This window comes from Cimex lectularius, unplaced genomic scaffold (assembly GCF_000648675.2).
Source record: "Cimex lectularius strain Harlan isolate CLEC.00 unplaced genomic scaffold, Clec_2.1 scaffold36, whole genome shotgun sequence".
NCBI classification, from domain to species: domain Eukaryota; kingdom Metazoa; phylum Arthropoda; class Insecta; order Hemiptera; family Cimicidae; genus Cimex; species Cimex lectularius.
Window position 1 is genome coordinate 1,831,001 of NW_019392648.1, and position 16,938 is coordinate 1,847,938.

General features: G+C 33.1%; 2 protein-coding genes across 3 annotated transcripts in view; both read left to right on the forward strand.

The window, feature by feature from the left end:
• LOC106668524 (DNA polymerase eta) overlaps window positions 1-1,253 on the forward strand; it is a 73,416-nt gene extending 72,163 nt beyond the window's left edge. Inside the window, exon 8 of one of the 2 annotated variants that reach the window (XM_024230503.1) lies at window positions 37-1,253. In XM_024230503.1, coding sequence (XP_024086271.1) covers window positions 37-1,129 — 1,093 coding nt within the window. In that variant the 3' untranslated portion in view covers window positions 1,130-1,253. The remainder of the gene's footprint in view (window positions 1-36) is intronic. The other variant, XM_014397373.2, reaches the window with a different exon arrangement.
• A 2,382-nt stretch (window positions 1,254-3,635) lies between these two features.
• The window catches only part of LOC106668510, a 34,965-nt gene continuing 21,662 nt past the window's right edge, over window positions 3,636-16,938 (forward strand). Inside the window, exon 1 of the mRNA XM_014397348.2 lies at window positions 3,636-3,801. The gene's annotated coding sequence lies outside the window, so the exon portion shown is untranslated. The remainder of the gene's footprint in view (window positions 3,802-16,938) is intronic.

Below are 16,938 nucleotides of genomic sequence, written 5' to 3' on the forward strand. Positions count from 1 at the left end.
AATACATTTGAAAAATCTAATTTCTTTAATTTACAGGTCACCGCCAATTAAATATTTAGGTCTGTCATCAGGAAAGTTTAGTGATGTTGGTACAAAGACGATTAACAGCTTTTTTAAGCCCGTTGAGTGTAAAACACTTGGTGAAAAAACAACCTTACAAATTGATTTGCTCGATGATACTGGTAGCCCTTCTTTTTTTGAAAAGATATTTCTTAAAGACGTAGATTCAAAGGGGAAAGAAAGGCCTAAATTGAGTTTGTTGCCTTTTTTGGAAAAAGCTGAAGATGACGATTCTAAGCAAAATTGTGTAGAAAGCGACTTTATAGAACCAATAGAAAAGAATGAAGTTGAAAGCAAAACTAAAACAAACATTAAAACAATGTTTAAGAAAATTGAAGACAAAGAAAATCGTTTGAACATTATAAAAAATGATAAAGTTAAAGAAGAGATTTTAGATTCAATGGAAACTAAGTTGGTAAAAGATCCTCCAAAATCGACAATAAACTGTTTATTTTCGAAAACAGAAGAAAAGCCCCAGATAAAAAAAGCCAAGACGATCGAGTCTTTTTTAACAAATAATACCACTGCGCAATTTAATCCAGAGGAAATTTTCCCTGATTTGAATGCAATCGATGATGAGATACTATCAATGCTGCCGCCTAATTTTAGAAAAAAAGTGATCGAACTTAGAGATCAAAAGCGCAAAGAAGTAGCAGTTCACAATATTGATAAAGGCAAATTAAATGAATTCACTGATGTGAATAAGCCATCCACTTCTGGTTTCCAAGACGTGACAGAAAAAAATATTTGCAATGAAGAATTTTGTGATTCTGAAGAATCAAACCCTGAAATAGCAGTCCTTGTGGAATTAACTGAAGATATTGATTATAAAATATGTCAAGAATGTTTTAACAAAGTACCTGTGCTTGAATATGAAGAACACTGTGATTTTCATCTGGCAACAAAACTTCAGAAAGAGTTGAACACCTTTCCAGTGGTGCAAGATGTCAAACCAAAAATTCAGATGTCCAAGGCATCACAGCCTAAGAAACGAAAAAGCAGTGATTTGAAACAAGGCAAAACAAATAAAAAGGTTATGAAAAGCATCGATTGTTTTTTTAAAAAGTAATTTATGAAAAGATTTAAAATATTCAACTTCTGTGATAAATATGCATAATTATTATATTTTTTTATATAAATGTGAATGTTATATTGTATGTAACAAGCTACCGCAGTCACCTTAATCAATAAAAAATCATTAAATTTATTGATTTTTATTTATGTAAATTATTTTATATTTATTTAAAACATTATGTTTACTGTAAATGTGTAAATCAATTAAATGGTGATTGATAAGTTGAAAATGATTTGTAAATTGTGTAATTTCCAAACTCTTTCATACTTTTTATTTTTTTATTCAGCGTTTAAATCAGCAGAGGTATCAACCCCCCGGGGCGCCATTTTTTTGAAAAAATGCCCATTGTAAGTATGTCGGTTCCAGTGATGAGTACTGTGTCAACATCTAAACTGTTGCGACCATCGACACTCCCTCACTAGATAATTATATGTAACTAATAATTCCAATCTTCCTTCAGACCATGATTGTGGGAGAATTACTTAATTAGAACAAAGTAAAACAAATCTGCTTTGTAAAGAAAGAAAATAGAGGAAAAGAAAATTATTATGGGATTATTTTTGGTTCCGATTATACAGCAGATAAAATGCTGATAATAAATTAACTAACTGAAGAACATAATGATAAATTTACTGCTTGCTAATCTTAAGAAGAACAATTACCCTTGTTGCGTTTATATTTTTGTACAATCCTTATTATAAAATCATCTTCATTATCTTAAAATCCAAATTATTTAATAAAATTCTATTATCTAAATATTTGTTTACACAAAACTTATTTTGAAAAGAAAGCAGAAAAATGTAATAAAATGATATAGCTTATGGGAGTTTAAGTCACTGGGTATGTCTTCTCATCTTTTTTTAACAAGGATATTTCAACTAAGAGGTTATATGAACCCTTGAGTGCCAGAGTTAAAAAAAAAAAACAAAAAAAACTTTTATGTTGGGTTTGAATGCAGCACTGCTGGATTCGAACCTAGGACCTTTACCTTACAGAGAAGAGCGCTATGTGGATGCCTAAACCATTGGGGCCTCCGACACCCCTTCCTTTCAACTTCAGTGAGCTACTGTCTTACATAACCCCACGAGTTTGGTTAAAACCATTTTGGCCAAGAAATAAATCTCATATAACTCGCTTAACAATTCTTCCGCAAATGAAGGACGTTTCATTACAAAAATTGAAGCACAGTTGTCTTATTGGATACATGCAGTGCAAAAGGCACTTTAATCATCTATCATAAAAATTGAGGTTAAAACAATTCATTTTTCCCAGGTGTGCTTGTGTTTTTAGGGGGGAAAAATATTTGTAAATGTAAAAAAAACAGAATTTGGACCTGGGACCTTTACATTGACAAGCTGCCAAAACCAATGCAGGTATTGATACCCTTTTCAGACCAAAAGGCTTTTATTAATAAAGTTTCCATAAGTGGGAATAAAGTTATTTTAAATATAAAAAACTAAGGGTGTGCTCTAATTTGATTAATGAACAAATTCACTAAATCATAAATTTTCATTTGTATCATAAAACCAAGACAGCGAAGACACTAGAGTTAACCTGTGCAATCAGGCCCCCTGATGCTAAAAATGCAATAAAAAACCTGGTTAAAACGAAATGGCATCATTGGTGGGCCAATATCTCAGTATTGAGTACCCCATTGACCCTCCATTGGGTCAGTTATGGAGGAATATCAAGTGACCTACGCTGAGTGATATACAAATAATATATAATTTTGTACCAACAGAATTTGCCTTCATTGAAAGGAGAATTTTTTCAATGAAAACTTTTTTTTTTGTATACTTTTGTTTTGTGGTACTTCCATTTAGATTGTTAGATTTCTTCATGAGTGGTGTGATAAATCTACAGTTTGGTTATTTCCAATCATTTTGGTTTGACTATTTATGCTGGTTTGGTCTGTCAGTTTTGGCATTTTGCTATTTTCAATGGTTAATCAGGAAAATAAGTAAGGTGATGGCAAGAAAACTGAACATTACATTGATCACTTTTGAAAAACTCACATGGAAGTAGTGCGTGGTCTAGCCTCACCCTGCTTATTCCCTGACATATCAAAATGATCATAAACGACTGAAATTCTACCATTTAACTATTCTAGACATTCTTTAATTAAATTTCTTTACTAAGACTAAAAAAATATGGATAGTAGAGTAGGAAATGCAATGATTCAACTTTATCGTTAATTTTGTAATACTGCAGCCAGAAAAAAAGTTCATTCGAGTTCAATTTCATATTTTCGTATTTATATTGTTCTGATCGTCGTAATTTTATAGGATTTAACGACTTAATCAGAGAAGGAAATGTTCTTAGCGAGCAACAGAAGGGGGAAAAGTCCACCTCAGAAAGATTTTCAATCCCTATTCACAGTTATGTACGATTTTCGAATTTGTAATCTGAATGTTATGAGAAATTCCCCATCGGAATCTTCTGGTGGGAGGCCTAGAAAAAAGAGGGGCAGAAATGCAGAACGAAACAGTGCATGCCCATCCATCGACGGGACGTTAGTGATTCCTCCTCCGGTCTGAAGCAGTTAGCAGACGCGATTGACAACTGACAACTAAAAACTGACAACGGCGAATCGGCTGTCGAATTTTTTGACCAAACGCTGCCAGTAGGACAAACGCCCCTATCTTCACTTTCTTCGACCTTCCAAGGTTGGTATTTAGGCCGAAAAAAGTCAATTTGAATATTACGATATTGGTTTTTAGCAAACTATATTTTTGGGTCATTGTTTTACTTTATGTTATGGGTTATTAATTATTATAGTAATTATCAATTAAATTTTGTTCAAAATACACAAAATTGAAAACGCAATATCCACATTAAACATTGATTAAAGAAATAGCCGTTCTTGACAGTTATAGCCTTTTTATGACAAACTAATTCTTTTTAATTTAAAATTAATTCTCATCAAATTAAAACTTTTTAATTTAAAATTAAGTTTTTTTTTAACTTCAAATGAACTCTTTTCAATTTCAAAATAGCCTTTTTTAATTTCAAAATTAACTCTTACTTTAATACGCCAAAATCTAATAGATGTTAAAAAATGTAAGTACTTAAGGTAAAATTCCTTCATTGGAAAAAAATTAAATATAAAAAAATTGGGCTTTTGGAAGACTATATTAAAATTAAAAATTATACAAAATTATCAAAACAAACAATTCTTCTTTTTGATTTCTTAATATAAAATAACTGGGTTCTTACAATTAAATTTAAAAAAGAATAATTTGATTTTACATTTAATTTAATTGTAATTAATTATCATACGATTAAAAAAGTTCTCAATTATAAAGGAATTTTTCTTTACACGATAACACAGATTTCGTACCACCTCCTAAGTTTATTAATGTTTAAAAGAAAAGGCTGATTTGAAAATAGAAAGGGTTAATTTGAAGTTTAAAAAGTGTCAATTTGTCGTGAAAAAAGTCAATTTTAAATTAAAACACGTTAATTTGGCGGAAAAAAGCTACCATGTAAATTCACCAAGTCAGTATTTTTTGATTCAAAATTTTGCCTAAAGTTCGATGCAAGTTTACATTACATGCTTATATTTCGTACCACCTCCTAATTTTTCTAATGCTTTAAATAAGGGGTTAATTTGAAATTAAAAATTGTTAATTTGACGGAAACGAAAGATTATTTGAAATTAAAAAGTGTCAATTTGTCGTGAAAAATAGTCAATTTCAAATTAAAACACGTTAATTTGGCGGAAAAAATCTACCATGTAAATTCACCACGTCAGTATTTTTTTATTCAAAATTTTGCCTAAAGTTCGATGCAAATTAACTTTACATGCTTATATTTCGTACCGCCTCCTAATTTTTCTAACGCTTTAAATAAGGGGATGATTTGAAATTAAAAATTGTTAATTTGACGGAAACGAAAGATTATTTGAAATTAAAGTGTCAATTTGACGTGAAAAAAAGTCAATTTCGAATTAAAATGCGTTAATTTGACGGAAAAAACATACCATGTAAATTCACCACGTCAATTTTTTTATGCAAAATTTTGCCTAAAGTTCGATGGATGTTTACTTTACGTGCTTATATTTCGTACCACCTCCTAATTTTTCTAATGCTTTAAATAAGGGGATGATTTGAAATTAAAAATTGTTAATTTGACAGAAATGAAAGTTAATTTGAAATTAAAAAGTGTCAATTTGACGTGAAAAAGGTCAATTGCGAATTAAAAAGCGCTAATTTGAGAAAAAAGCTGCATGCCATGTAAATCTATAGCAACATTTTTTTTTTTAAATGATTTTTGGCTAAAGCTGGAAGAAATTTTATTTTAAATGATTTCGTACCAACTCCTAATTTTTTAACGCTTTAAATAAGGGTTAATTTGAAATCAAAAATTGTCAATTTGAATGAAACAACAGTTAATTTGAAATTAAAAAGTTAATTTGGCGCGAAAAAGCGGTTAATTTTAAATTTAATAAGTATTTAGTACTCGAAATCCGTACAACAGCTGCCTAAAACTTTGAGTAAAACTATCATTTCCAAAAAAATAACTATATATCATGACAATTCATCTCACCAATTATTTTTTTGCATCCAGATTTGGCCAAAACTCCATTAAAAATTTCATACCTTTTAGAAAATGGTTCGTATAATCAAATAATAAAAAAAGTATAAGTATTATTTTTATAACATTTTTGTGTGTTTTTTTAAATGATATATTTTTTATTTCGTTTTATTTTAAGTTATTTTAAAAAACTTTTGGATTATATTATTTGAAAGTAAGGTTTGGTTTTCTCTGGCTCCCATTTTTCATAAACACCATTTGAATTGATCTTAAATTGATTCTTGTTTATTAAAAAAATTAAATATATAAACGACATGAGTAATGAAATTTTATTGAATTGATAATTTCTGCCTTGAAAAATCGTTAATTCGGAATTGTCAAAATGTCTTCAACCGATGGCTGTAATCAATAACAATTTTTTATGTTGTGTTAGGACTAAACTCGTTAGGATTTTTCAAGGCAGAACAAACAATCATCGTGTGGTGAAATTTCGGACAAAAGTCAACCAATTGATTAATTTAATACTTCGATCTTTCTAATTAAAGTAAAATTATTACTGTTGTGTCTAACATAACTGAAAATTTATACTTTTTCTTCGAAACAAGTGATTAATTGATAATTAAACTTTAAAGCTGATGGCGACCAGTTTATACATTTCCTATCGAGATCATTACACAATTCTCCATGGTAAACGGAGTAGTTTAATTATGGTTGTTATTAACGTATCAGAGGATTATTTTAAGGCGAATCGTTATAAACATTTCGCTTTATTGCTGTTATTCTTCCCTCGTGATCAGTTTTTGCATAAAGATTAGTTTTAAAATTAAAAAATCAGGGATAAGATCAAATTGAAAAAAAAAGAAAACAAACAGTTCCTTCGTCAGGCTTTCGAGACTTTCTACTTCATCAGGACTTTGAAAGTATTATTAATAATTCAAAAGGTTAACAAATTATCTAATTACAACATTGAAATTTATGGTTTCAAACAACGAGAATTTCAGAGTTGCTAGTGGAACGAGATGTATAAAATGTCCTATATCGTTATAAAATTGGCCTTTTTTCATGAAAAATTATAATAATTAATGGTGATATCAATCACATCGAAATAAAGATTGGTAATTTAAATTTTAGCAATTTTGTATAGAAACATTTTTCGATAAATACGATATAATGAAATTTTAGAATTGGAAAAACTACTGGAAATTAACAACGGATCCTATTGTGAACTTTTCATTTTTAAACTTAAAGTTGAAATGGGATAGATAAAACTAGAACAGCTCCTTGTTATTATTCGTAAAATTGCCCTTGGTGAAAATCTGTCTCAATAGGTGAAAAATATTTCGGTTTTTTTATGGGTAATAAAACATATTTTAAAAAGCTTACCTAAATTTTAAATTAACATTTTAATGTTAAGTCAAGATTAATAATGGGTCTATACTTTCAACTAAAATTCCGCAGTTACAAAAATATAAAATAAAAATAATTTTAAAAAATGGTCGAAATTAAACAAACAATAAAAAATAAATATTCAAATTCACAAAATTCGTCGTTCCTGGTCTTGAATTTGAATGCGGATTTATTTCAATTTAGTTAAAAATTGGTCGATCTTAATAGATTTTTTTCATCCAAACCAAAATACTTCATGAAATTTAACAATTAAAAAAAATCTAATTAATGTTCTATAAATTAGTGAAATATAATCTAATACAGTTAGAGCATATGATGGTTTTATTACGTTCTATATTAAATCCAAGTCATACATGAAACGTTAACTTTTGATAAAAATTTTCTTTGGCTAATATTGTCGGGGCTTGATCACCCCAGATCATCCTGAATTTGTCAGAGGTTTCTTGGGGATATAAGCCGGGTAAGGTGAAAAATCCATCTACTAGATCTGATAACACACAGACAAAAATATTTGCCATTTTTTTCAAAGTCAGATTTTAGAATTATTGGCATAGCTTGATCGTCCCAGATCATCTTGGATCGGTCAGACGCGTTTTTACAATTAGCCATATTTGGTGACTTTTTCAGGGATATAAGCTGGGTGAAGCCAAGGATTATTTATCTGTTTTTTCCTGGGCTTTATAACACGCAAGCACAAATTTCTACTATTTTTCGCAATGATACCTTGATCATCCCAGATCCTCCTGGAACTGTCAGACGCGTTTTTACAATTAGCCATCTTTGGTGACTTTCTCAGGGATATAAGATGGGTAAAGGTGAAGAATCAATCTAATACATCTAGTAACACAGACAAAAATATTTGCCTTTTTTCTCAAAGTCAGATTTTAGAATTATTGCCATAGCTTGGTCGTCCCAGATCATCTTGGATCTGTCAGACGCGTTTTTACAATTAGTCGTATTTGGTGACTTTCTCCGGGATATAAGTTGGGAGAAACAAACAACCATGTATGTAAGTTTCAATATTTTGTCTCAGATTGTCAGACGAGGTTCTGCGATTCGCAATCTTTGGTGCTTTTCGCTAAGTATAAGCTGGTGTTCTGCAATTGGTGGTTTTCTTTAAAGCCCTCACCCTGCTTATAACCCAGACATGGTACAGATGGTAATATGTCTAGGCAATGTCTGACAAACTGTAACTAGCAAGGATAACAAAGTTTCTTCACGACGCTACCTCAACAAATGTCTCTCAATGTTTTTCGATGCCGTCGGTAAACTTTCATCTTAAGAGGCAAATTTTGCCATATAATCGGGGAAAAACTCGCTTTGAACGTGACTTTCTTGAGGGGCACTCGAGACCAAGGCTAGGTATTATCAAAAATCATCGTTCCTGCCCGCCTATTCTTGCCGTTGTCCTTATAAAAAATTGCAGTTTAACTTTACGCCATTTTCGCAATGACAAATGTAGGCCATGATTCGACCTGTCTGCGATTTATCATTTCGGAATTCAAACCAAGGAAAACTTGTGAAATTGCGAAACGGGGCAACTGTCGGATTGATTTTCTTTCTGTTCATTATGTTATTAACTTTTAATATTTAATCTATTCCTAATGATAAGAATGCTGATAACAATCGGCATCTGTCCCGTTACAAAACATACCATTGTACCCGTTCCTTGGATGTGAACAATCGTTCCTTTATTTCTCCAAATCTAAAATTTGGTTTACTTTTTGTATTGGAAAAAGTTCTGGGAAAACTAAAATTAAATTTAAACTGAGCAATACCGAGAAAATCTTTTATAAAGTAATTTGTATGTACATTCATATGGCTTGTATATAACTATTATAACTTTCCTCTTGGAACCAAATGATGATGTGGAGTGCTGTCCAATAATTCTTATTTCTTTTAAGATTTTATATTATGTGAAAAAAATGACTCTAATTGTTATGGATTAATGTGATACGAGATATATATTTTTTATCAACTTGAACAAAAGGATCTTCAGTGAGGTCACAACAGAAACGACAACTCTAAGTCTTTCCCGAGCTTTCGTCATCATCAGGGCCTATTTATTTTACAAAATATCACAGTTAGAAACATGTTATATCATTAAAAAAAAACAGAATTACAAAAAACAATTATTCATCTTACTTTAACTAGATGAATGTCTAAATATATCTGGAGAACAAGAGATGCGTATGTAATAATAATAATTAAAATCAGGTGAAGTTCAGTATCTAAAACAATGAACAGTGTGGAGTTAATTAAAAACAATGAAACAATTTAATATAAAATAAAAATTTAAAAATTATTTAAAACCACAAACATGGTCCTATAGTTTACCTCGGTTAAACATAACTATAAATACACGCCTTTTATTCTTAAAATAAATAATAAAATTACTTTTTTTTCCAATGTACCTGAGGGGAAAAAAGTTAAAGACTTAGAGTTTGTCGTTTCTGTTGTGACCTCACTGAAGATCCTTTTGTTCAAGTTGTTCAACAAGCAGGAGGATACAGAATCTCATCTTTGATATTTTTTATGTTTCATGCTCATATTAAACTTTTTTGGAGGAAGGAATGCAAATTACAAATACCATAACTGTGTAGTTATTCATTTTACCTTCATTGTTATATTCGCCATTTTATGTTTTACAAATAAGAAGAACGTATGGATGAAACAACTGGATGAAACTTTTGATGGCAGAAGGATGTAAAAGAAGGAATTCTCACATTAAAGCAATTTTTCTAATTGCCACCATCAAATAGTTGGTCACATTGTAATTATTTTTTGTTGTTTTAAAAACCACATCCGTATTTTCTTCCGCTGTGTTTCACAGTCGTATTGAGTGTCTATGATTATAAGTTTTTATGCAAGTTTATAAATAATTAGTAATTATTGTGATGTTACTGTCAGCATTGTCCAGAAATATTCTTTAATTCGTTGTTTTCTTCCGTTTATTTGTGTGAAATGTTTCCGTAACAATGGGATTTAGCGCATTTCATTTTTATTATTTGTCAATATTGGAATTTATATCAATCCGATTCATCACGTGACTGTAGAAGCTGAATCTGCTGAATGTGCTTGGGGTCGGCGGTAGTTTTGCCCAATTGATTCTTCTAAAGGATAAACGCTGGATATATTTAGACCGGAGGCTACTAACTGACCACCGAGAACACTCATATAATAAATTGAGTGTTTAATAAAATACAGGAGGGGGTAGAATGATCGTTTATTGCACAATTGATTTACCAAAGGGAAAGGGATCGTTTATGCAAACTTATCTTACGTTTTAAATACAAAATTATCTATGAAGGTTGGCGATACAATAATAACAGACGACTCTCAGGTATCTGAAAATTTTTGTGATATTTTTAAAACAGCATTCAAACCGTCGTCAAATTCCTCGAGCTCTAGCGTGGGTCCTTCCAATCCTTATTACCTGAGCAGGATGCTTCTTGATGAAGTCAAGATTGTAAATAAATCCATTTATGTTTGCGGGTCTAATTGACCATATTAATTATTCTTTTTATGTAAGGTCTTGGTTGAGATGAAAAAGCTAGTGCCACCTTCGGCTTGGGTTCGAATCCCGCTGGTGACACTAGCTGTTTCATCTCAACCAAGACATTAAATAAAAAGAATAATCAGTTGTAAATAAACTCGTTGCTCTAAAACCGTCCCATGTTTGGACCTGATAATGTTCCGCCAATTCTATTCAACAATTGCGCTCATTCCCTGGCTAAACCTCTCTTCCTCGTATTTAGGATATCCCTGGACTTACGTATGGTGCCGGAGGGTTGGAAAGAAGCATTGTTCCAGTTTTTAAGAAGGATTATCGGAGCAACATTCATAACTGTCGCCCTGTATGCAACTTAAATGCAATGCCAAAGATTTTCGAGTTTAGGTCAAGGACTTCTGTAAGCCATTTCTAATTGATGTGCAGCACGGGTTTTTGAATCGCCGCTCAACTATGACTAACCTACGTACAAGGAATTAATTTTTAATTTCATTGAGATGGTAATCAAGTTGACGCAGTTTACGGGGATATTGCTAAAAGGTTTCGATTCGGTTGACCATGGATTGCTTTTGGGTAAGCTTGAACAGTTTGAGTTTGGTGGCAGTTTCTTGGCCTTGATCAGATTCTATCCCTCCAATTTAGAGGTAAGCTTTCCAGAACGATTAGAGCAACATCTGGTGTCCCCCCAAGAATCTCACTTTGATCCAATCTTGTTTTTAATGTTCATTAACAATGTATCCTCCTGTTTCAAAGATTCAAAATTTTTACTGTTGCCAGATGATAAGTTAATAATGTTGAGGAAAATATGCTTCTGCAGGAGGATTTAAATAGGCTTGCAATTTGGTTTCTGAGTAATGAACTTTCTCTAAATCTAGACAAATATCACTTTATCTCTTTTTATAGGAGGAAATAACCCTATCACTCCCCCTACTCTTTGCTGGGATCTTAATTGAGTGTAGTGTCTGAGATTTGGTGACTTGGGAGTAACTTTTGACTCTGTTTGTTCTTTTTCTCCGCATGTTTAGTTCTGGCCAAGAGTAATAGAAGCTTGGGCTTCCTCAAGAGGAATACGTCACGTTTTCGAAATATTATTTATTAAAACATTTATATTTTGGGTTGATTCAGAGCATACTTGAGTACTGTGGCTTGGTTTGGTTTCCTTGGGTCATTCAATGTATGATTAATCTATTTGTAGGTATTCAGCGGAAATTTATTATACCTTTGTCATGACCCAACACCAGAGGTCCCTTTTCTCCCTAAAGAGGAGAAATGCGTAATTAAATTAAACCATTTTGTCCAATGTCATTTCTGACAAAATCCTGTATATGATCTGGGACAATTTGAGTCTCATCATTGGAAATAATTTAGGTTAATGCGACTACTATTTTTAATGAAGATCACAATGTTCCGGTGCTGTCACAGGAACGAATTGAAAAAAGCAATCTTGGTAGTTCTTCGTGAAAGATTAGAAACGGGTGTTTCGAACAGGAGAGAACATCTCAATTATAACACTAAAGTTAAATCGAAAATAAAGGACATAAACGTTGATTAATATTACTACATCTTTAGACATGAATGATATAAAAAAAACTTTATAAAATCGGAAGTCTTTATGCAATAAAAGTGATATCCAACAATTATACTTTTAGTTCAGTGCAATAGACATAATCCTTCTTATATGTATCAGGCCATTGATTGTCGCTGCTACAATTTGATTCCCTAAGTTTTTTATGTTAGGTTAAATCTCCATTGAGCTGTTGCTTCGCATTCGAAAATGATATGGGTGGCTGTTTCCTCCTCTTCGTTACATAATCTGCAAATGGGATCATCGTTGTACATGCCCGCGACCAGAAATCAGATGCCAGTGACCGGTTAGTTGTCCTACAACCCCTCTGAGTTTGGCCCTCTACAATTGCAGCAGTGGCCAGTTCATCATAATAAGTTTATTGTGCCTAGCACCGCTAAGGTTTATCCACTTTGCCTTTTGTTTTGTTTGGTTCCATTCTGGATTGAGAATTCTATATTTGGTTTTGTTATCCCAAGTAAAGGTTTGGGGCCTATGCATTAACCGTTACCCAAAATTCCTCTGTGTCCTGGCACCCAGATAACATCGGGTAGTTATGTTCTCCAGGTTTTGGAGATTTTGGATGGATTCACGACTAATTTTGATGTGATTCTTTTACTATGCTTTAATGGCTGCTTGGCTATCTGATCTTATGAGGATTTTTTGCCAGTGTAACCTCTTTTAAAATTTTCCAGGGAACAAGCATTGATGGCATGTATTTCTGCTTGAAAGATCGAAGTGTACTTCCCTAATGAGTTTGATTGCCACAGTTTGGGCTGACAGAAAACGCCCGATCCGGTTCCTTCTATTGTTTTGGGGCCACCTGTATACCATATCATTCCATCTGATGCTCTCCTGTGTTCTTCCTCTCCTTTATAGTCCGTTGAGACTTTGTAGGATTTTGTAAAGAATTTTTTCGGGATATATAGTCAGTCTCCATTTCTAATAGTGGGTTAATTTGCTTGTATGCCCGAATTGTTTAGTTCCTATCCAATTTGAATGTTTCTGGAGCTTAAATGAACTTTTCCTAGGCTCTCCGTGTATAAAAATTTCCAGTGGAGGTACGTTTAGCAGTTTCTAATGGCATTTGTAGGGGTTGTTCTCATTGCCCCTGTAGGGATTGTGGCGTTAAAATAAAACAAATCTCTAATTTTGTTTATAGTTGTAGAAATATCTAAACGGGCCTCTAAAATGGAGGCTTGAAAATATTTAAGAACGAGAGGTCTTAGAGATTCGGGGACTACTGCTCTATGTTTATTAGGTTTTATTTTGTAATATAAAATTTCCTTTTTTTATAATGTAATTTTCAACCGCTGGCATAACTTCAGATCGCTATTATTGGATTTAATTCCGGGTCTTCGCCAATGTTTGTTGTTCGACAACAATTTTTTTAAAAACTTCCGGCATGAATTTAAAAACATTAACGTCTATCTTATCATTTTCGGTTGGAGTGACGAAATTACTATCGATCGGATTCCTTGACAGTTAATCCACTATGGAATTATTTTCACTTTAATGGATTTTACATGTTATGTCATATCGACATAAGGCGTAATTCAGCGTACCGACCGTTTTTATTTTGAATATTGATTATGGTTGTTAAAGCTTCATGGTCAGTATGGAATTCGAATTCGTCGTTTTCTAGGTAAATATGGAACTTCTATGGTCCAAAAGATATAGCTAATGTTTCAAGCTGATAAGCGGCATAATTTTGTTCGCTACCCTTAAGTTTGGGAGAGGCGAAAGCTACTGTCCAATAAGCCCCTTCGTCTTCCTGTGTTAAAAAAAAGCAAACTGCTTTGTGAAGTCGGGCATTTTTAAAATCGGTGGTTTAGTTATTTTTTCGCTCAACAAGTCCCATGCATTTCGACATTTTGCTGTCCATGTCGTTGACGAATTTTTTCGACCCAAATCGTTTAATGGGCTGGATTCTGGACATATCGGAGATAAAACATTCAAAAAGTTGATAGCGACCATCTGAGCAACTTGGCGGGGATTGTCGAGTCTCGGAATTTCCAGTATTGCACGAACTTATGGAAACTTTTCCGTGCTTTAAAAACATGCCGAAGAAAATTAATTTTTTGTGGCGCTAGTTGTAATTTGTTTACATTTATTGTTAACTCAGCACGGCTTAAACGATCAAATATTATTTTTTAAGCGTTTTACATGCTACGCAAAAGTTGAGAAGTAGACAGCAAGATCATCAAAAAAGAACACAAATTTAAAAAGAAGGTCACCAAAAATTCTCGCCTTTAGGATTTCTCCACCTTCTTTCTCCACCGCCAATCCAAACGGTTCCCACTTGTACGTGTATGTCCCCCAGGGGACTTGGAATGCTGTAAGTTTTTTGGATTGTGTGCTTAAAAAGATCTGATTGTATGCTGCGTTTAGATCGAAAGCCGAAAATTATACACCCTTTTGTAAGTGGACCATTGATTCTTCTGTTGTCGGTGTTTGGTATGAGATGTCCTGGATTTTTGAGTTCTAGTGTCTGTAGTCGATGACAAGACGTAAATCTCGATCACAACTTCTCAGTCTGATAAATTTGGAAGCTACTTACAGTTGTCGTCAGCAACACAATTTTTATACCCAGTTTCATAGGACTAATTACCTGGAAATTTGGTACAACAACTTACCATCAAAAGGCTTTTAATGATGCCTGTGACGTGCATCATTTCGTTATATTTGGATCCTCATTTAATGTATTCAAAAACGAAATACGTAAATGCTTGTCGTCAGGATTTTTTGTGACTTGTGTGTGATTTTATAATTAGCTTCTTTTTTTTTGACTGGGGCTTCCGACATCTAGGTCATTTCAGCCCCCAACTAAGTCTTCATTCTGTTTACCCTTTCAAACACTACATTCATACAAATAAATACATTCATACACATAAATACATCCATACAGTACACTCATTCCGTTTCGGTGGAGTACTTGATATTCCTCCACCGACCTATACTCAAACTAATCTAGATTGGAGTCGATGAAATACTTTTATAAATATTCCGCCATCGATCCCGAACACACACACTCGTACGCTCTCAAAGTTCGAGGGGCGTAATGACGTTTTATTTCACGCTCACCCTTTGCCATTCACGCTAATAAATACTTGCACTCAGACAAAGCATAAGACATATTATATACAATAGAAAACCTCAATTTACCCTAAAAAGCGGATCAGGGGGCCCAGAAACCCGCTGCAGTGCTCGAGTACCATTTTCAGATTGGATGACATGCCTACACGCTCCCTGTAGGGAGCCAAGGCATGATATGTTTCTAGTATGTGGGACACATCGAGCAACCTTTCTCTGCATAAGGGGCACCTGCTCGGGCTTTGGCCCAAGAGCAGGTGACCATGTGTCAACCGCGTATGGCCTATTCTTAATCGCGTAAGGAGGATTCCTTGTTTCCGGCTCAGGTTCTCGGGGGGGGATCTACGAATCGTGCTCTTGACGCGCAAAAACCTCTCGGACGACCCGGCCCACGGACGCTGAATTAGCTTATTGATTTTGTTACTATTTATATTTCTTAAATTTAAATATTGTAATATGACTGTAATGATTGGCCATCTCCCTGTAATGTACTAAAATAAATATATACATAAAAGTATGTTTTTATCATCTCAAATCTGATGTTAAAGACTATTAGGTACAATGAACAGGGTTAGTATAGAAAAAGTCTTAAATATTTATTTCAGTCGAGGACTTGCCTCTTATTTTATGAATATAAATGCTTCCTTGCCATTCCTTGATTTTTTTTAAAAATATTATTTGGTTTTAACATTTTCACCTAAAGGAAATGCACCATTGTTTGAATGAGGGGTAGTCTGAATGAGCGAGGTCAGGGTTTATTGGGTGTGAAAGAAGTACAATGGTAGTGTCGTTATTATTATCATTAGTTTGATGAAAAACGTCTTCCACTCGTGTCTGCAAACCTTCCTCAAAAAGAGATTTCTTTAGCAAATGGGAAAATGTGATGAAGGAACAAGGTAAGGACTGAACTGGGTATGGTGGATGTTCAATTACATGGTAGTGCTATACGAATCAATAATTTTGATTGAGAAAAGACTTCTTAGTGTTTGTACACCTGCCAATGTTTAAAATAATTTTCCCTTGAATAAGTAGGACATGTTTGGAAATTTGGAAGAGGTAGTGAAGGAGCAAGGTCAGGACGGTGGCCGATTTTCAATTCCATAGTAGTACGACCTCTTGGTTTTTCAATGAGAAATATATTTATATTTTCTTTAACTTTCATCCAGTTTTCTACAATGTGTAAAATGTATTTCACTTAAAAAAGGGTTCAGTTAAAAAAGTTCACAAAAAAATTGCGCGGAAAAGTTGTAAAATAGTCAGAAGCAGCAAGGTCAGGACTGAGGTGGGTGTGATGGATGGCCAATTTCCTTTGGGTACCGCTCTTGATATTGATTAAGAATTGTTTTCTACTCTACGTTTTTGAATGTATGAACTATTTTTCTCTCAATAAAAGTGAAATTTGCTCGAAAGATCGGGTATGCTGAAGGAGAAGGACATGGATATGGCAGATTTCCAATTCATTTAATTTTCTCGACTTTTTTCCAATGTATGAAAAGTATCCCTCAGAAAGTGGACTGCGTTGTGTGGTAAATGCGCAATTCCCTATGCCACTTCTTGATTTTAAAATAGAAAAGTTCTTCTCCAGTTTTTCTAATTTATGAACGATTTTTCTCTTAATGAGTTGGCCATTGCTTAAGAAGTAGTTTGGAAAAACAGTATCAGGAATGATGTAGGTGTGGTTAATCTCAATAA